This window comes from Larimichthys crocea, unplaced genomic scaffold (assembly GCF_000972845.2).
Source record: "Larimichthys crocea isolate SSNF unplaced genomic scaffold, L_crocea_2.0 scaffold462, whole genome shotgun sequence".
In the NCBI taxonomy this organism is placed as follows: Eukaryota; Metazoa; Chordata; class Actinopteri; family Sciaenidae; genus Larimichthys; species Larimichthys crocea.
The window spans coordinates 50,347-72,506 of NW_020856024.1; the positions used below are offsets into that span (position 1 = coordinate 50,347).

The 22,160-nt window shown below is 39.4% G+C and overlaps 1 protein-coding gene across 1 annotated transcript in view; it reads right to left on the reverse strand.

Annotated features, from left to right (window-relative positions):
* Positions 1-15,680, reverse strand: part of LOC109140127 (secreted frizzled-related protein 3) — a gene marked incomplete at its 3' end in the record, with an annotated part of 37,838 nt that extends 22,158 nt beyond the window's left edge. The window contains exon 1 of the mRNA XM_027276603.1: positions 15,261-15,680. Coding sequence (XP_027132404.1) covers positions 15,261-15,465 — 205 coding nt within the window. The remainder of the gene's footprint in view (positions 1-15,260) is intronic.
* Positions 15,681-22,160: the final 6,480 nt, after the last annotated feature.

The window sequence follows — 22,160 nt, forward strand, 5'->3', positions numbered from 1 at the left end:
GGGGGGGAGTAGTCGATCAATTAGCGCGTAACGAGCCAAAACTATAACAGAAACAGCTTCAACAGTGTTATCACTGCGACCGCCTCGAATTTTCCTACGTTTGAGGGGATAATCATGTCTGTAGCTGTGCATTTGCGGCCACAGTCGCAGTTTACACATTTATTTTTCGATGACTTTTTCTCTCCCCCTCCACTCTAGCGATGACATCACTCACTCTAGCTCTGGAAAGTTCTCGCAATACACACCCTTTCATTTTTTGGCTTGGTTTTTGGCAATTTTTGACAAAACCGTTTGCCGAAACTCTTAGAAAAGTCATAGCAATCGATTCCCGGCCGAGCCGCTCGTTTCGATACCCGTTTTGTGTATGTGCGACAAAAACTCTGGGAGGAGTAGCGTGACAAAAAAAGGGCGTAAGAATAATAAGATGAAGAAGAAGAATAAGCGCGGTGGATAACATATAGTGTGCGCTTTCAGGCACACTCAACTAGAAAACTGCATTTCCTGCGGAAAGTGCGGTGTGGGTGCCCTCTGCCGCCGGCCCCAGTGGTCCACCTACTGCCCTTTTTCTGCATGTCTTTTCCCTGTCTCTTACACTCTCTCTCCCCCTCACATTCCTGTCGCTCTTCAGCTGTCTCTATACTATAAAGCTTGAAAAGGCCATAAGAGATATATGTTAAAAATGTTGAAATTGGTTGAAAAGAGTAGAATAGTATGAAGTGATACAATGTTGTGTAGAAATTTAGATGAAAAGGTAGAATTGTAGAGAGTAATAGTAATAGTACAAGATCTTGGTGAACTGTGTAATTTGACTGAACTCTGTAGTAGAAGGAGAGGTAGTTTAAATTGTAGGTCTGTATATAGATTTGAAGTTTGTTTAATGTATTTGAAATGGTAAAATATTTGTAGAAAAAGTTGAATAATTTGTAGAGCAGTAATAGTAGAATTTAGTAAAACAATAGTCTTGGTGAACTGTGTAGTTTGAATGAAGTCTGTAGTAGTAGGAGAAGTAGTTTAAAGTGTAGATGGAGAGACTGTCATGAGACTGTCCTGAGACTCACCTGTCCAGGTGTGCAGCTCAGCCTGTATTGATTGATTGATCGTAGATCAGCAGATTTTTATTGTTTGAACACGATGATGTCGATCTGTTTACCGAGCGTCTGTTCACGTTTTGATTCCCGTTTGTGTATGTGCGACAAAAACTCTGGGAGGAGAAGCGAACCGAAAACACACGGAAGAAACGGAAGACGAAGAATAAGCCTGAGAGATAAAAAGAGTGTGCTCCTTCAGGCACACTCAATAAGAAGAATAAGCCCGAGAGGTTTTAAAGAATGTTCTCTTTCAGGCACACTCTATAATAAGCGGAAGAAGAACTAGAAAATTTCTAAAGAAATTTTGAGTGTGCGTGACTCTGGCCCGTGACTCTCCCCCATATATCACTGACACTGTTGAGTTTACATTATACTAGAAATTTTTAAAAGAAATTTTGAGTGTGCCTGACTCTGGCCCCGTCGCCCCCATACATTAATACTGACACTGCTCAGCAAATTCAGTACTAGAAAATTCCCGCAGAAATTTTGAGAGTGACGAGTTTGCTGTTGCCGGGGGGCTGTATTCAAACAGCACAATAGTCATTTTTAACATGTTTATTTAGACACAGGAGCAGCTAGTGCTGATCTGTAGAAATTAACCTTAGCATGTTATCATTAGCATGTTAACATTAACATGTTAGCGTTGATGCGCTGACGCGTTAGCAATTAACATTAGCATTAACATGTTAGCATTAGCATGTTATCATTAACATGTTAGTGCTGATGCGCTAGCAGTTAACATTAACATGTTACCATTAGCAATTAACATTAGCATGTTAACATTACCATGTTACGGCTGATGTGTGCTGACACGCTAGCAATTAACATTAGCATGTTAGCGCTGATGCACTGACATGCTAGCAATTAACATTAGCATGTTAGCATTAACAAATACCATTAACATGTTAACATTAGCATGTTAGCGTTGATGCGCTAAGAATTCGCATTAGCATGTTTGCATTAGCATGCTAACATTAGCATGTTATTGCTGATGCGCTGACGCGTTATCACTTCATATTAACATGTTGACATTAGCATGTTAACATTAGCATGTTAGCGCTGATGCGCTGACGCGCTACTAATTAACATTAGCATGTTAATGCTGATGCGCTGACGTGCTAGCAATTAGCTTTAGCATGTTAGCATTAACATGTTAGGATTAACATGTTAGCATTAACATGTTAACATTAGCAATTTTCATGTTATCGTTAGCATGTAAATGCTAATGCGCTAGCAGTTAACATTAGCATGTTAGCATTAGTATGTTAGCGTTGATGCACTAGCAATTAACATTAGCATGTTGGCTTGTTAATATTAATATGTTAACATTAACATGTTAGTGTTGATGTGCTAGCAATTAACATAACATCAGCTAACGCACTAGCTGCTCTGCTATCTCTGTATGTCATCTTAGACAGACAAGTTCCAATTAAGTGCCAAAACTGCTAAGATGGCCGCTGCTCGGCTTCTCCCCTCTCTCCTCCTTCAGGCAGGCTTGAGGAAGCAACCAGGAACTAATCAGCAGCAGCTAATCTGCACCTGTTAGAATGTCAGTTGGAAATCCTGACAGAGACAGAGAGAAAATGCTGAGACCTCCCCTCGAAGAGGAAGGATCTTTGACCAAACCATATTTCCAATCATTGAACCGGCTTAACCTGAAGCAGGGTGAGCCCTTCCTGAAAGTCTACATAGTCGTTTTGTGTCGATAAATGAAGAAATGTGCCCTTAGGAGCAATTGAGAGAAACGTTACTTCTGCTTTCCTCCAGAAAATTTCCCGCCTTTTTAACATGGGAGTCTATGTCAAAGCCAAAACTCTAAAGCTCACAGCTTCAACAGTGTTATCACTGCGACGTTTCTAGCTATAAATTATTTTTGTTGCTTCACATTTGCGGCCACAGTCGCAGTTTACAAATTTATTTTTCGACAACTTTTTCTCTCCCTCTCCAGTGTAGTGATGACATCACGCACTCTAGCTCAGGAAAGTTCTCGCAATACACACCTATTCATTTTTTGCCATCGTTTTTGGCAAAACCGTTTGCTGAAACTCTTAGAAAAGTCATAGCAATCAATTCCCGGCCGAGCCGCACGTTTTGATACCTGTTTTGTGTACGTGCGACAAAAACTCTGGGAGGAGTAGCAAGACAAAAAAAGGGCAGAAGAATAATAAGCGCGGTGGATAACATATAGTGTGCTCTTTCAGGCACACTCAAATATCCTTACTGATATTGTAATAACATTTTTACCGATAATGTAATACCTTATTACATTATTGGGAATTTATTACAGTTTCAGGAGGTTTTTTTTTTTTTTTTCAAAACTGATTATGTAATACTTGACAGATAATGTAATATATATGTTCATTTTCAGTCCAGAGTTCTATATTTTGTGTTTTGAGAATCTAAGAATGTTATATACATGGGATTTGAATTAACAGAAAGACTATTGGGTTAAATTGCAGACCTTGAGTACCATACAGCCATATGCAAATGTGCATATACGCAGGGACATGCAACTATATCCTGGTCTTACTGAGTGGGTGATGGACTTAGCTCCTTGGGAGACCAGAATTCCAACTCAGATAAGCTTCCGACCATTTATGAGTGGATATGTAGGCCTTTGTTTATGTCAGGTGTCATGTAATGTGTATGAATGCTTATGTATATCCTCTTCAAATAAAGTGTTACTGAAAGTTGTTTTGTTGGTTTGTGGTTGTTTTCATGAGGTAGTGATTTGTTGGAAATCTGTGAAGAGGTATGTTTAGGGAAGAGTTACCTGGGGTTACCCAGTGCTGCTCAGAAGCTTATCTGAGCTGGAATTCTGGTCTCCCAAGGAGGAAAGTCCATCACCCACTCAGTAAGACCAGGATGTAGTTGCATGTCCCTGCGTATCTGCACATGTGCATATGGCTGTATGGTACTCAAGGTCTGCAATTTAACCCAATAGTCTTTCTCTTAATTCAAATTCTGTGTATATAACATTCTTAGATTCTCAAAACACAAAATGTAGAACTGTAGACTGAAAATGAACATATATTACATTATCTGTCAAGTATTACATAATCAGTTTTGAAAAAAAAAAAACCTCCTGAAAATGTAATAAATTCCCAATAATGTTGGTAAGGTATTACATTATCAGTAAAACTGTTATTACAATATCAGTCAGGATATTAATTATTACTATAATAATTATTACACTATAGGGTGCTATAAACCTTAATATCATCCTAACAGGTGAGTTCTATATACTATATCTATCCATAGAAATTCACCCTCAGTACAGTTGTCATGAATAGGGAAATTAGCTATAGAGACCAAAACTTTTTTGTATTTCTGCTATGAAGTTGGACATTTTAACATGGCCAAAGAGTAGGCAGATTTACTTGTTGTGTAGCCAGCCTCAAGTGGACATCTGAACTGCAATTTTTGGCACTTCTGATTGGCTTCATTTCACAGCTACAGAGGCTGCATATAATACATAGATGCACATTATGAGACGTATATTATGGGTGAAATTAGCAGCACCATGGCTGAGCATTTCTGATTTCTGAAGAGTGATGAGGTTGTTACAGTTGACTGTTTATCATTGAAACAAAGTGCATTATTCTATGTGTTGGAAGAGTGATTGATTTAAAAGTGAGTGTAGTACCTAAAGTCACACAATGTTTTGTGACTTTTCAGTGGTGTAACTGGGAAACTAGGGATGCTTGTATTCATAGAACTAGATCACAAAAGTGTGATCTTTTTGCAACTTCATTATTAATGAAAAATGAAACAGGAGACATACTGTATACCATGGAAAAATATTTTCAGTGTCAAACATATACAGTTTACAGACAAACACAATGTATGTACAGAACGTGCAGGTTTGTAGAGAAGTACTGTTAGAACAACTTATCAAAAACAAACAGAGGTTTTGACATTTTGTATCAGGTGGCGTGCAGAAAAGAAAAGTGTCTGTCAGAGGAGGAAAACAAAGGTTTCAGTCCCATCGGCAAAAGGTTAACAGGGTTACCAGTTCCAGTCCATTAAATACTGAAATGTAACTAGACTAATTTTTTTCACAAAAAGTAGCACAAGCTGAATTCCAGTGGTGGAAGAAGTACTACAGATTTTAAGTAAGTAATAATGTAACTCAATTACAAGTAAAGTACTGCATTGAATATAGTACTTAAGCAAAAAGCATTAGCATCAAAGTACCAAAAGTAAAAGTACCGATTATGCACTAATGGCCCATTTCACAATACATTTTTACATTACTGATGCAATCATAACTATAACTTAATTCTTAATAACATATCACTGAAATGGTTAATTGACTTCTCATCTGATCAGCAATCTGTCATATAAATGTGAAGCATGGCTTTATGGATGACTCTGATCAGTGTTTTCTTCCCAACCTCTGTCTTATTTTGAGAGTTTCTTTCTAACAGTTGTGTTGCCCACACAATAGGAGCAGTTTCAGGGCTAAAGGGAGCCTTGAAATCAATGATTTGGGAGAGAAAAGCCAGTTATGCACACATTCCTTGCTTTGTTAACTGTGCATAAGAATATGGTGAGTATAGAGAGCTGGACTTGCAATGTAAAGCTGTGATAAAATTGATGAAAACAAAAAACTTTATTTACTTCACAGTTAATAGGCAGAAGCAATATTAATAGTAATTTGGTCTCTTTGACTTGGAAGCAATTGTGAAAAGACCCAAGAGAGGAGGAGGAGGAGGTGGACCAGGCATGATAAGGATGAAAAAGGCATAAAGAAATGTCAGAAGATTTGTCCTTGTTACATGTTGTGTAATGTTTAGCACGATGCTACTAGACCTTAGCTAATATTGTTGTTGCTGCTAATGTCATTCTGTCATAATGACATCAGGGGTCAGAAGGGGAAAATGGAAATGCTTTTATTTTAAACTTATGTACTTTTTTATGTATTGTTACAATTATGGCTAAGATGTGCTATTTCTAAAAGTTTAAAAATTTTATTTGATTTCTGAAAATCATCTTGCCCCCACTGCCTTGCAACCCCCACTTTGGCAACCAGTGAATTACTTCACCAGGAAATACCAGTTCAATTCCCAGTATTTAAGCCTGTGCATGTTATAAACTGTACATTGTGACCTTCCCAGTTTGTAATACAGTGGTCCCTAGTTTATCGCGGGGGATACGTTCTAAAAATAACCCGCAATAGACGAAATCCACGAAGTAATCAGCTTTATTTTTTACAATTATTATACACGTTTTAAGGCACTTTTATATACTTTTCTCAGACAGGCATTAACATTTTCTCACATTTCTCTCTTATTTAAACTCTCTCAAAGTTCAAACTTTCGCAGATTTAACAAAAACAAGTACAATACTGTATTAGTAAATGAAGCCGTATTTCACAGTTCTTCTGACGGTGCCTCTTTGTCCTGGTGCCACTCCGCTGTAACGTCTTTTTCCTCTGAAGGCCTTGGTGCAGGTGTTTTTTTCGTAGTGCAGAACATACAACGCATTTTGTACAGTACTCCCTTAGCCAATCAGGACGCCGAACACAATGCGCGTTCATACTGTACAGTACGTTGTAAAAAAAAGCATGCAAAATTACACCAAAAAAAATAAACAGCGAGGCCACGAAAGGTGAACCGCGTTATAGTGAGGGACAACTGTAATACAGCTGGCTTGTCCAGTAAAACATTGATTAATATCTACAAATAATAAAGACAATTTGAATGAGAAGGGCAGTGATAGGTGGTAAGACCTTCTTGAATCAGGGAAACGGACCAGAAACCAAAAGTGGGCTGTAACTCTGACCAACTCTTAAAAATATGAATACTTTCTCAAAATGATGATTTCCACAAGAATGTTTCCATGATCTCTGAAGTGAACTGACGGTTCAAGGTTTCCTGGTACCAACTCTGAAGAATTCAGAGCAGATCCAGCTCTGCTCCAGCAGCAAACTGTTTTATTTCTCTTTTAGATATTAAAAAGGAGAAAAAGGGCCACAGCAGCTGTAGGAAATTACTTGACACTATTGAGCCATGTCATATCAAGATTCTGTTAACCCAAATAACAAAAAGATTTTTTTTTTTTTTTCCAGGTTTCATAAAATGGAGTTAATGGAATACAGTTTGTGGTGCTTGCAGGACTGAAATGTTACATTTATATTTAAAGAGTACCCAGTACCCAGTCTCATAATCCTGTTTGGGCTACCACCTTCATGGGACTTCACGTCCTGCAGCAGTGATGTAGAATTGCAATGTAGAATAACATGACATCACAGCTTGTTATGACATGTCAAACGATTCACGATTGTACTCTAGTCTAATAATTAAAGATAAAAATATCAAATTTCTTATAAAATATATGCATGAAAAATTGGCAAAAAGTAAATAATTTAAACAGAGGGCAGCTGTCTGATGTCACACCTCAGAAATAATGGCTTATTGAGTGTGCCTGAAAGAGCACACTCTTTAAAACCTCTCAGGCTTATTGAGTGTGCCTGAAAGAGCACACTCTTTAAAACTTCTCGGCCTTATTCCGATTATTGAGTGTGCCTGAAAGAGCACACTCTTTAAAACCTCTCAGGCCTACGACACTCGTCAACTATTGTTCTTCTGCGTGTTTCTTCCTATTATTATTAGTGACGAGTGCCGTGTTTCTTTTAATTATTCATCTTCCACCCTGAGGACCCCAACAAATTATATATCAAAACGTGCATCTTGATCCCGAATCCCGTGCTATTACTTTTCTAAGACATTCGTGAGTTTTTCGCAAATTTATTCGCGAAAAATTTCATATTGAAATGAATGGGAAAGCCCGAAAAAAAAAAAAAACATTTTAACAGACATTTTCAACTGCTCTGGCATACTTTCAACGAGAGACTTCATTTAAACTTTAAAACGTAGGTACGCTTGCCTTCTCTTCAGGGATTCACTACAGTCATCGACAGCTTTTACCATTTTTAAACTATCAAGGCTTAAAGTTGAGCAGGTTTTTAGTCAAATTTCTGGGTTTATAATGGGTGTGTATGTGGCGGAATGTTTGTGCTACAGTGGATGACATCATCAGCTAGAGTGAGGAGCAGGGAGAAAAATCAGTGAAAAAATAAAACGTATTCGACTACTGTGGCCTCAAATGCACCACTACAGACACGATTTATACATAGAAAGGTAGGAAAATTTGTCATCTCACTCACATTCGCCTGCTAAAACTGTCAGAAATTTGTCATCTCACTCACATTCGCCTGCTAAAACTGTCAGATATATCGTGGTGGGAGACGCAAAGATGTGGCAGCAACCCCCATCAGCAGCCTCATAGACTGCCATGTTAAAAAGGCGGGAAATTTTCTGGAGGAAAGCAGAACTTACATTTCTCTGAATAGCTGTAAAGGGCACATTTCTTCACTTATCGACACAAAACAAATATGTAGACGTTCAGGAAGGGCTCAGCATGCTCCAAGTTAAGCTGGTTCAACGACTGGAAATACGGTTTGGCCAGAGATCCCTCCTCTTCGAGGGGTCGTCTCAGCATTTTCTCTCTTTCTCTGTCAGCATTTCCAACTGACATTTTAACAGGTGCAGGTGCTGCTCTACCGATTGGCAGTTGGTCCTGCCTGAAGGAGGAGAGGGGGGAGGGGCTATTTCCAAAAGGCAGGCAGAGCGGAAGGGAGAAGCCAGCAGGCAGAAACCCAGTTTAGCAGTTACTGACACTTAATTTAAACTTGTCTCTCTAAAATGGCAGACAGAGACAGCAGAGCAGCTAGCACCAACGCGCTAGCTGTAAAGACATGCTAACTGCTAACATTAGCGGCCAATGCTAAAATTAGCATTAGCCACAAAGACTTAAATACATGCTAATGCTAACATGCTAATGTTAATTGCTAGCACGTCAGTGCTAGCCACTAATTTTTAGTCACTAAGAATACATGCTACTTTATAACATGCTAACATGCTTATGATAACATGCTCTGTGTCTAAATAAACATGTTAAAAATGACTATTTGAGGTGTGCTTTTTGAATACAGACCCCCGGCAACAGCCCACTCGTCAGTCTCAAAATTTCTGCAGGAATGTTCTAGTTTAAAACCTCTCAGGCTTATTCTTCGTCTTCCATTTGTCTTTTCTTTTTCTAAGAGTTTCGGCAAGTTTTCGGCAAGAGTTTTCATTAGCAGTAACATTTCAAAAGTAACGTTTCTCTGAATTGCTCCCAAGGGCACATTTCTTCACTTTATCAACACAAAATGCCTATGTAGACATTCAGGAAGGGCACAGGATGCTCCCAGTTATGTCAGTTCAATGATTGGAAATACAGTTTGGCCAGCAATCCTTCCTGTTCGAGGGAAGGTCTCAGCATTTTCTCTCTGTCTCTGTCAGCATTTCCAACTGACATTCTAACAGGTGCAGTAACTGCTCTCCTGATTAGAGTTGGTCCTGGATGCTTGGCAACCTCAAGCCTGCCTGAAGGAGGAGAACGGGGAGGGGCCAGCAGGCAGAAGCCAGCAGGCAGAAGCCGAGCGGCGGCCATTTTAGCAGTTATTGGCACTTCATTTGAATTTGTCTGTCTAAAATGACAGACAAAGATGACGCTAACATGCTAATGTTAACATGTTAATTGCTAGCGCATCAGCCCTAACATGTTAATGCTAACATGCTAATGTTAATTGCTAATGTTAACATGCTAATGTTAATTGCTAGCGCATCAGCGCTGACATGGTAATGCTAACATGCTAATGTTAACATGCTCCTGTGTCTAAATAAACATGTTAAAAATGACTATTTGAGGTGTGCTTTTTGAATACAGACCCCCGGCAACAGCCCACTCGTCACTCTCAAAATTTCTTTTCTAGTACTGAATTTGCTGAGCAGTGTCAGTAATAATGTATGGGGGCGACAGGGCCAGAGTCAGGCACACTCAAAATTTCTTTAGAAATTTTCTAGTTCATTTCCTAATACAGTGCTGGAGTGCGTGGAAGTGCTAAAATAATTCCTCAAGTGGCCACTTGAGACAGGCTGCAGACATTAGTCAAGTTCCAAGTGGCCGTATCAAAATGTCCAACTTCACAGCAGAAATAAACATGTTTACAGCCTGGTTCACAAAATGGTTTTGGTCTCTATAGCTTATTAGTTTTATTTTTTTTTATTAGATTTTTCGGGTGATATTAAGGCTGGATGATATAGGCTGGATGATATAAGGCTTGTGCATAATTAACAGTGTGACCGCTTGATTGACAGGTACGTGCCGTTACAGATGGCTTATTAGAGCACCCAGGCGTCATTTGACCTGCCTCATGTCTGCTGATGATCCACGTCTTTGCCAATATTGAGATTAGACGGGAGGCCAAAGAAGCAGTACATTCACATGGCAGCACATATTTTCGGCCTCAAGACATTGCTTCAGAAACCTACGAGTGACATCACTCAGGCTCTGTCCATTCTTTATAATTCTTTATGCAGTATAATTATATACTCAAGGTCAATGATATTCTTTTGAAAATATTCAGCATCAGCATTCACAAACATTTTCCATATTATGACATTGCTTCATCAAATTATCAACCATTTTCATAGGTTCCTTTTCTTTGGAAGAAAACGTTCTGGCCCACATCTCTGTCCAATGCTTTCTGTTTCTCATCTCCTTCTCTCTCATGTTTATCCAGACGCTTCTTTCGTACTTTCTTTCTTTCTTCCCCATTTTACCTTTTCTTTTACCCTTTCTTTCCACTTCACCCAAAAAAAGTAATTAAAACAAGGTTTGCAACTACTGATTCTTTTTGTTGCAGATAAATCTGACAATAATTTTGTCTATTAATCATGTGGTTTATGAAATTACAGAAAAGTTAAATAGCCCATCGCAGTCACCTAGAGCCCAAAGCAACATCTCTAAATCTCTCTTTATTCAGTTCACAGTGGACTAAAACAAAGAAACAGCTAGCCGTCATATTTGAAGAGCTGAAACTTGAGTGAACCACTGAAAAATAAAGTGATTATCAAAATATATCTATTTTCTGTTTGTCTTACTAATAAATTAATTGATTACACACTTATTTGCTGGATTTGCAGTTACTTATTTAGGGTGATGATGATGCTTCAAAGGCAACCTAGTACTGACAGCAGTACAGGAATTGCTTCATATACAAATTAATGAAAAATGTAATTAAAGGTGCAAGCAGCGATGGTCGGGCCCTCACACGTGCGCACGTCGAAATGTGCGCATGTGGTAATGTGCATAGATCGCCACGCCCACACAGTTTCCCCAAAATTCATAATTTTGATAACTTTCACTCAGTACGTCTCAATGAACACACCTACCAAGTTTGAAGTCAATGAGGTAAAATCCCTAGGAGGAGTTTGTTCAAACATGACCCCTTGTCAACCAGCCCAAAACAGCAAAAGTGGCGATTTTCATTCTTGAATATCTGACTTCCTGTTCATTGTAGCCCATTGCTCCAAGAGACTTTTTTGTAGGTCCATGTTCTATAATTCGGCTGAGTTTCGTGACTCTGTGTCCAAAACTGTGGCGGGGCTGTTCCAAAGAAAAATTCAAGGGGGCGCTATAGAGCGCTTTTGCCACGCCCCCTAATTAATTATGCAGCCAAATTGTGTATAATATTGGTCTTAACAACCACAAGAAGTTTCAGACAGCTCTGACAAAGTATATGATAGCCCAACACTTTTGCCCGAAAATCAGCCCAAAAGTAAATGGAGTCTCATTTTTTTCCGAAAAGATCGGCAGCGTTGGCTTTGACGCGCCGTCACGGCCACGCCCTCTGATGAAACATTGTGATTTTGATAACTTTTTATTGTCGAGGCCTTGAGAAAACACACACCAAGTTTCAAGCACATCGGATGAAATCCCTAGGAGGAGTTCGTTCAAATGCGACCCCTGGAAATGACCCCAAAAACACGAAAGGTCCAAATTTGACAAAAATTGGACGCCGTACGCTTCACTGTAGCCCGGGGCACCAAGAGGCTTTTTTGTGCGTCTCGTTATGTTACATACTCCCTCCAAATTTCGCACACGTGGATGAAACCGTGGCGAAGGGCCCCTCTGAAAACACATCTAGGTGGCACTGTCGAGCCATATGCGTACGTCCATGTGCGAGACCCCCAAAATGCGTAATTTTATGCCCGACATTGGGGGGGTAGGCGAATTTTCATGAGTTTTCGAGGGGATATCGGCCATCGAAAATGCCATTTACTTTTAAACGTCGTTCAGCGTTAGAAATCCAATAGAGCCTTGCCCCAGCCGTGCTAATTAGGGCCCGAACACACGGTGCGAGGCCCTATCGAATTGCAAGTGTTTATTATTTACACCCCCGAATGTCAGGTGTAAAATTACGTATTTTGGGGGTCTCACACATGGACATACGCATATGTATCGACAGCGCCACCTAGGTGTGAGTTTTTGGTGGTGCCCCTCGCCACAGTTTCATCCACGTGTATGAAACTTGGAGGGAGGATGTTACATGCCCAGACGCACAAAAAAGTCTCTTGGTGCCCCAGGCTACAGTGAAGCGTACGGTGTCCAATTTTTGTCAAATTTGGACTTTTCAGGTTTTAGGCTCATTTCCAGGGGTCGCATTTGAACAAACTCCTCCTAGGGATTTTATCCGATGTGCTTGAAACTTGTGTGAGAACATGTGTGTTCTCAAGGCCTCGACAATGAAAAGTGATGTTGTGGTTATTAAGACCAATATTATGCATAATTATTAAGGGGGCGGGGCTAAAGAGTTCTATAGTGCCCCCTTGAATTTTTCTTTAGAACAGCCCCGCCACAGCTTTTGACACAGAGTTATGAAACCTCAGCCTTATTGTAGAAGATGGCAAGACCTACAAAAAAGTCTCTTGGGCTACAATGAACAGGAAGCCAGATATTTAATCATGAAAATCACCATTTTTGGTGTTTCTGTCTAGTTGAGAAGGGGTCATATTTGAACGAACTTCTCCTAGGGATTTTATCCGATGTGCTTGAAACTTTGCGTGTGTGTTCTCAAGGCCTCGACAATGAAAAGTTATCAAAATCACAATTTTCATCAGAGGGCGTGGCCATGACGGTGCGTAAAAGTCAACGCTGCCGATTTTTTCGAAAAAAAATGAGACTCCATTTACTTTTGGGCTGATTTTCGGGCTAAAGTGTTGGGCTATCATATACTTTGTCAGAGCTGTCTGAAACTTCTTGTGGTTGTTAAGACCAATATTATGCACCATTCGACATGCGCACATTTTGACATGCGCACATTTCGACGTGCGCATGTCAAAATGTGCGCATGTCGAAATGTGCCCGACCATCACTGCTTGCAGCTTAAATTTTTCCATTCAAATTGTTTTCCACACACAAAATGAGAAAATTAGACCCATAAGCATAACTGATAATGGCATTCATATTAATATAACCCTCTCAATTCCCATCCCTACACCAACCCTGAATTATTTTAGCCTGTGTGGACATTTTACCTCTAGCCCCTGTGGAATGTACTGCTGTTTAAATGATGTCAAGCAGTATGAGCCAGCCCCGGTTCTAGGCAGGCAGATATGAGGGGGCAGTCAGAAATGTTAAGGGGGCATCATGTGTACAGACCATACTCCAGCACTTTTTGTGCTTATAGTAATGGCGTTTTTATTCATTGAATCTCTCCAAACTGAACATGCCTAGGCCAGTCAATTCAAACACTTTGCTAATTATGCAATTAATTATGAAATTTCAGGTTGCTATCACAGATTTTCCTAAGGGGCCTATTCTCCCATCTGCGCGCAATTCTTTTTACGCACAATTACGCGCTTTTACGCGTATTCTGCACTGTGGTCTTCCAACACGCCCCAACGCTTAACTTCAGAATTAAGGCGGACTCTCAAAAGAGGTGCCATTTATTCAAAACACAGGGAAATTTTGATCACGCCCTCATTTGATGTGGTTAATCCTAAAACATGGAATGTGTACCTCTGTGTTAATGGTGGCAATATCAGTGCAATCACTGGAGTGCACAATCAATACCGAAACGGCAGAAGAGGAGTTATTGCCAAATTTGCATTCATGTACACATATGTAAGACGAAATACTATTAAGAAGAAATATTTTATCTGGATATATATTTTAAAAAAATTGTCCATATCACACAGCACTAGCTTGAGGAGCTCTTTGTTAAAAAGCCCTAGTGGTTTGATCACATTAACCCTTAAACAAAAAAACAAAAAAAAAACTCTGACACATTTGGCCAATCAAGCCTCCTCCAGGGAGTCAAAACTTTTTTTACTACAAATAATTTTGTCAACTCGTAGCAGCCAGCGTATAAATTATGTGAGCATATGAAAATTTGCTTTCTCAACTTCTAAATTTTGATTTGAGGGGGCAAGACATTTATTTAAGGGGGCACTGCCCCCTCTTGCCCCTGCCTAGAACCGGCCCTGGTATGAGCTTTCCTATTAGTTATTAATGTATAAATGCTTTATAACAGTTCAGTTAAATGATTAGAGAGGCAATTTAATGTGTGAAGTATCATGTTACAAATTATTTAAGCAAAAAAATATAAGCTGCTAAATGTCTGCTGGTATCCATTTTTTTTATGCAGCTCTGAAGGAGCTCAGGATTTACCAGCTTCTTTACTTGACTGTGCCTGTGAATAACACAGAACATTCATTAACATTAACAGCAAACACCAGCAGTGGAAGAGCATACAGTCATAAATGTGCACACATGTGGACACACACATACACAACCAAATGCATATTCTGATTATTTTTTTTAATAATTTGACTTTTATTTTGTTTTTTCAGTCACTTTTACTAATATATCACTAATATATCATTATTTTATTAAAAATGTGAATGATAACGTTCAGAAATATATATTATTGGGGGGAAAAATATATATTAATATACTTAATATGTATATTGTCTTGAGTTTCTTTTCTTACTGGCTTCATGGCTTATGTTAGGCACTTTTGAATTGAACTTTGAATTAAACTTTTTGAAATAAACTTGCCTTGTCTATTAGTGAAAGTATGAAATGTTAACTTCAGACTGCAGGTTGTGCACAGAGGAAGGATGGTAAAAGGGAAAATCTAAACTATTGAACTTTAAAGATTAGTTTGAGCTGAACGTATTGATAATCGCCTAAACATTATCTGGGATAGAGCTGCTCAGTCAGTGTTTTTTCGGTCAATTAAATGATTAATTAGTGAACCGACTGACAGTAACTCACCCAGCAGTCCTTCAAACTGCTCGATGGCCAGCACCGCGTTGTCCTGTGTGCTGTGGTGGAGGTGGTTCGGCATCTTGGTCATGTTCCATGGCATGGACCGGCACAGAGGGATCCGCACCGACTCACAGGACGCCGCCCGGACCGCAGCTGGCCACGGTACGCAGGACACGGCCAGCAGAAACACATACAGCCTCGGAGAGAGCATGTCGATCAGGGGAGATACTGCAGTCACAGCAGCGCTGTCGGTGCTCCGGTGAGGTTCACGGTGAGTTAAATCCAAATAGGAAGGTGATTTTCCTGCTATTACTGCTGTCCGATCTGCGGGCAGTTCTAGAAGGCAGGAGGAGCTGATTTCTTATTCAGACTTTCACGTCCTCCTCTTCCTCTATCCCTCCTTCTCGACTCAAACCCCCTCTACTGCTTTCCTCACCTCTTCCTTCTTTTTTTCCCCTCTCTCTTCTCCTCTCATGTTCTCCATACTAAAATCTAGATTACCTTGAGATAAAAAGTAAACAGCCAAGCCGTTAAAAGCTCATAGACGTGTTTGTCATTACATTTGACAAATTCAGTGGTTTGTACTCACATCAATTATTATAGTAATTATGAATATAATATGATCCAGTTTAACTTAAATCAGTGAAACAACTGCTGGGTGTTAGATTTGGGGTTAAAGATGAGTTACCTTGGTTATGGGAACGCTCTGAAACTTTATAATAACTCTCAATAAAATCATGAATGTAGCCTGATTGATCCCTTAATGCTGAAATCTTTGATTATAACAGAAGTGTACTTGATAAATCTGAAGTGAACCCCAACTGATCAGACGAGATCTCTGGTTAATATATGCCTAGTCAGGCATGGCATTGGTTGAAGATGCAGTCACATCTCCCTTACTAAAAACTTGATGATTTGCTGCCGCTGTGCATCTGTGTCTCTCTATCTCCATCACAGGTTCCACTGCTACTGTAATCATTTTATCATTCATTGTAATTCATTGTCATTTTGTCAGTCATTATAACTGTACAATATGTCTCTGTATATTTGCTCTGTACACGTGACATCCATTGCACGTCTGTCCGTCCTGGGAGAGGGATCCCTCCTCTGTGGCTCTTCCTGAGGTTTCTTCCACCTTTTTTCCCTGTTAAAGGTTTTTTATGGGCAAGTTTTTCCTCACTCGAACCGAGGGTCTAAGGACAGAGGGTGTCACTCCCTGTACAGATTGTAAAGCCCTCCGAGGCAAATGTACTTTGTGGCTTTGGGCTGTACAAATAAAATGTGATTTGATTTGATTTAATATCTTAATCTGGTTGCAAACATGTCTGAAGTTGAACTGTCTTTGTAGTCTGTCATTTATTGGCAGAAAGGGAACATATTTGTTTTCAGTGACATATAATCACCTTATGAAATGAGTTATGTTTTTATTAACTTTTGAGCATTTTTATTAATTTACAGTGTATAGGGCAGTTTCTAGCTGTTTGGTGGCCTTATGCAAACTGGGGGAGAGATTCCTAACTTTTTCAGATGATCTATGGTGATGCAAAGTCTGTTACATTTTAAGAGGAAAACAGGCTGGAGTACATTAATAAATGCAACAGATGCAGCATGTTCCTGAAAAATGTTTCATTAGAAAACAAGGTGACACAAAAACTCTCGCCATCAATCCAAACCAGTGAAACAGAATTAACTTAAGTTACTTAAATGAATATAAATACAATAGACCAGCCTCCATATTAATGTGCAAACAACTTGAAAAAATAATAGATATTTCAGGTAAGAAACATTGATATGTGGGGTGTCGTGTAGCTCAGTCAGTAGACTATGCAACCCGTGTACAAAGGCTCACTCCTTGCCATGGTGGCCCAGGGTTTGAATCCGACCTGTGGCTCTTCCCATGCATGTCATGAGAGACCTGTAGGAGGACCTTACTAATAGAAGTGACTAAATTCTATTCTATTTCTATTCCTTATTTGCAGAAATCTGTGAGTGTTGTTAGGATGATTGCCATGGTTCTGAACAAAGGAAAGAGGCACATTACAAACAAGTCATAAGTCTATGCTTTAAATCATGTTAAATACTGTATGTACAATTAAAGTACCATAATGAGTTCAAATAATAATCTGTCAAACATAGTTAATTGAACAACACCATCAAAAATCATCTTCATGTAGTTCAACATAATGTCGAAGTAGAAAGAAATGCTTACTTACATTAAGGAATCATCAAAGGACACATTGAGAACAAACATTTAAAATGCTGCCATGTTGGATGTACTGCTTCTTCCGCCTCCAGGTTAATCTAATGATCAGCGAAGATGAGGATCATTGCGGACATATGGCTCTAATAAGCCATCTGTAATGGCACTTACCTGTCAATCAAAGCAGCCACCCTGTTTATGTGTAACTTTAAGCCTTACTTTAATTTGAATGGGTGAGTTCAAACAATACAGTTGTCATGAACTGGCAAATTAGCTATATAGACCAAAACTGTTTTGTCAACCAGGCTGTAATCCTGCAGCCTGCAGTTTCTAACAGCTACAGTCATGTTAAGAACACTGTATCTTAGCATGCAGAAACACTGCTGTCATGTTGCCATGGCAATCCCTGCCCTTAACACACAATTAAGTAATCAATGGAGTGTCAGCTCATTGATTATCCAAGTAAGTACCTGTTGACCCATGAACCAATGACCCTGCAGGCTTATTCCATTAACAGTTCTGCTATTAGTCCATTGAAGGTGAATATGATGCAGCAAACTGCAACTTCAGTGAGTGACTGTGTGTGTGTGTGTGTGTGTGTGTGTGTGTGTGTGTGTGTGCGCGTGTGATAGCAATAATGGTTGTCAGATGTTGGAGGAGCTTCCTATGTTCGGGTTGAGTTACAGCCAAAACACACACACACACACACCCACACACAGTCTCTCTGGGTTTTCTGACTCATGTATCAACATGCAAAGACCTGAGTCAGCACTTTTCCTTCCAGCCTTTTTTTCTTTAATTTTTGTTCTCTCAGTTCTCATGATTTGATTTCTGCAAGTGTGTTTGTGGCTCTGACGTAAAAGCTTCTCACATATGGCAGGAAAATCTTATCACTGAACACAAACACACATGCAAACACGGACGGGGGCGCAAACACACACAAGCACAGAGAATATGCATTCCTCTTGTAAAATATTGGCTTGGGACTGGTGTGGGGAATAAACTGATTCTTGGTTTGGTGAAGCAACGCAATGGATTGTCGATCAGAACAATGCACAAACACAGAGGATCCGATTCATTCTCATTGTTAGCTGGTTGTTTTCTGGTGGAGAGGAGAAATAATAGAACAGCAAAATATTAATCCACACAACTCAAACTTAAAGGTCAATTAACAATTGAAGATACTTAATCTAAACAAATCTTAAGAAATGGGGGAAATTAACATTTATACTATAAATTTACCTACTGAATATACTATGAGTGTGTGGAACAAAAAAGGGATAACTCACATCAAATACGCAGCTCAAATATTGAGAATAAGTGAGGGTGAGGATGAGGCCAGCCAGCTCCTTTGTTCTCCGTCAAGGACATAAATCAATAGACTTGAGGCGTCTGCCCTCCATTGATGTGAAGTGAAAGGAGGCCAGGATTCTACACCTCTCCTCTCCATTTCTGGTGTGTGACACAGATTTTTTGATAGTTTTCTGTCTGCTTTTTTCTTTTTTACATTTTATTATTAGCATTATTTTAAATTGATTGATTTGATAGATTTCTCTCTGTATTCTTCATCTGTCCTGTGTATATGATACATTCTCTTCTCACACCTCTTTAAGCAGAGCCTTAAAATTAGGTCTTTAAACATCAATGGTGGGAGAGACAGACAAAAAAGGTATTAATTTCTGAAGAGTCTTCGCAAAAAAGGAAAGATGTAATCAATTGGGACTTAGGTGAGAGGGTTTGTTGTTTGTTAAAAAAGACTTAATGACATCCTGGAAATAATTGTACATTCTGATCAAACATACTGTATACTCTATAACAATCTAATAACAATAAGACAATTATAGACCATGAACATTTTTCTTATTTAAGATGTTACTCATCTGTCTATCAATTTTAATAATGTGGATTCAGGATTATTATTGTTTTTCTCCACTCAGGGCTTATGATATTTTTGATGATTTTCTGGCTTGGGCTGGTTTATTGTACAGAGGGGCTCAATGTATGGTGAAGATTGGGGCAGGGCTGAGCCAACTAATCCCTGTACAGCATGGGTTGCTCTGTCTCAGTTTAGATATTGAACCCCTGCTGTGCAGATTGAGAGGTCAGCTCAGTAGTATTTCACTGTCTGTGTCCTCCAGTCTTGATCGTTCTCCTCCTCAAATATACATATTTTTGGACGTTTGACATTTGCCTGTCCCTATAGTAAAAGGCCTCATCTGTACAGGTGAACTGGGCAAAGAGTGAGGCAGTGTAGACTTAAGGCAGTTCCCAGTCTGCTTGGAGATCTTGAATGGGGAAGAAACAGATGAAAGTGCTGGGGATATTTCTGGATACTGAGCAGTTTCAAACAAAGGACTGAGAGCTGTTAAGGAGAAATTGTGTGCTCAGCTGTCTCATTGGAAATAGTTGATACCTCAAGCTGTAGTATTTGGGAAAAGTTCTGGTTGCCAACAATTTGGCACAGACTCTGACACCACCAAAAGGCCTGACAGAAAATGTTTAGAAAGCCATTGTGATCTGGTGAGCACTGGATCAGGGCAGCATCCAGTCTCAAATTGCCTCATTTCAACTATGGACTGTGCAGAGAGCTTTTCCTCTTACAACCTGAGGATGTGAACCTTACTGGTCTAATGCCTTTTTGTACCTGTGCTGCAGGCCTGGCAGATTTTTAAGTTTGAACATGCTAAAAATGTTTTGTCTTTCGTGATCCTCAAACACTGCCAACCTGCCAGCCAGTCATAGAGAGCCTGAATGCACCAAACTGGGCCATCTGATGAAGGCAACAGCACCATCTGTGGATGCTCTGAGGGAAAGAAGCAACGTCACCTCAATCAGGCTGATAAACAGAGTGGTGGAGGAAGTTTGTGCTGCCATGCCATCCCTGAGAGCATTCAAAGCAAACTCAGTGTGACCTTTGGAGACAAGGATGTGAGTACAGTTTCCACCACAGCTGTGGGGGTGTGGCAGGAAGAAGGAGTCAGCTACTGTCTTTTGCCACCATGCAACTGGAAGTTTCAGGAAGCAGGGGAAAAGGCAGTGTGTAAAGGTTCTGAACCTGTGCTCTTTGGCAGGTGTGCTGAGTCAAGCTGGAGAATTGATTGTATCACCTCTAACTCTCTGTCTCTCTCACTCTACGTTTCCCTGTCTCGTTCAGTCTCTGTCTCTCCTTCTCTGTATGTGGAAAAATTCTTGGAAACCATCAGAATCTTTTCCAACATAAATAAGACTGCAGCTGTCCACACACAGTGCTGCAAAGGACTGAAAGTAATCTACAACAATTACTGACTTTGCTACAGAGCTTTAGTTGACCTAAAAATCTAAAGTTTGTCTTGAGGAAAGGTTATGGGTACATTCAAAAGAGTACTCGATTTAGCCTTGCACTAAATTGTTGGACAGTTTATTCCATGAATTCTCATCTCTCTCCACATTACCCACTTACCCATCATTTTTTAACTTATGCAAAAATGAATGGCATTCCCCTTTAGATTAAGATGGAACAGGAAGTGTCCTTTCATATAAGTTGTAAACGATCTCACAGTACAAATCTTGACTTTCAGTTCAACTGTTACGCCAAGAGCATATCAAACAGACACTGAAGTAACGGTAACAGTACAGTAAAAGAGTAACGGTAGAAAGAAATAATTTTGTTTAGCTCCAGTCGAGAGTGGCACATGGTGTGTTTATTGATCAGTGTTGAAGTTGGTCTCAGCTACAAAACCCTTTCGGTTTCAATGTTTGGATCTCTAATAAACCGTAATAAATAAATGATAACACCATTGTTCTGGGCCAATGCATAAGAGACTGAATGAAAACCAAAGAGGTTAAATTATATAAAATGAGTCACTTGGAAAGACCTGATGCTGCATGTGTTTTTAAATTTCAATATTAAATAGATTTAATACAAGTTTTGTCTTTATTAAGAGTTCATTGTAAATATTAGCTTTAATCAGCATCAGTTACACGTTCTACTCGTGCTTAAGCTGGTAAAAGTAGGAATGAAGCTCCCTCTTGTGAATTTCTGTTCATGTCCTCACTGAAGTTTTTTTTTTTTCTTAATATATCTTCTAAACTGTCTATGGGTCCACACCACAGAGATAATTTAAATATTTTTAGAGTGTTGGTACCTTAACATTAATTTAATGTAAATTTTTACTCTTTTGAGAGTTTAGGAGCATGAGCTCTCTCAGAGGATCATTTGTTAACTATACAAGTATTAGCACCATAACATAAACACAGCTCCTCTACATTCTTAAAAAGATGGCATTTGCATCAACTCTTGCAACTTTAGGAAATGCCAGTTATGGATAAGATGGCATACATAGCATATTGTAGCAAAGCATACATATACCAATATCATGCCTCACAAAATAAGTTGCACATTTTGACCATTTACTGCTGTGACACCACCCAGGTTACAAAAAGGGGGGCAAATAGACAGAAGAGGGCTATATCAGCCCTAGATACCGACCATCTGAGTGTGGACACAAGTTTTAAAGGGTTCAAAAAGAGCATGAGACGTGCGTTCAATTTAAGGAATATTTTTTTTAAAAACCGACCTGAAAAAGAGGAGGAGAAACTGCCAGATTAGTCCAAATTATTTTATTCCACAATACTAAAATAATTAAAACTATTAATATATAAATAGCAAATGGCTTAACATGAAACACAGAGGATAAAATTGCTGCGACAATAGGCAGGACAGGGTA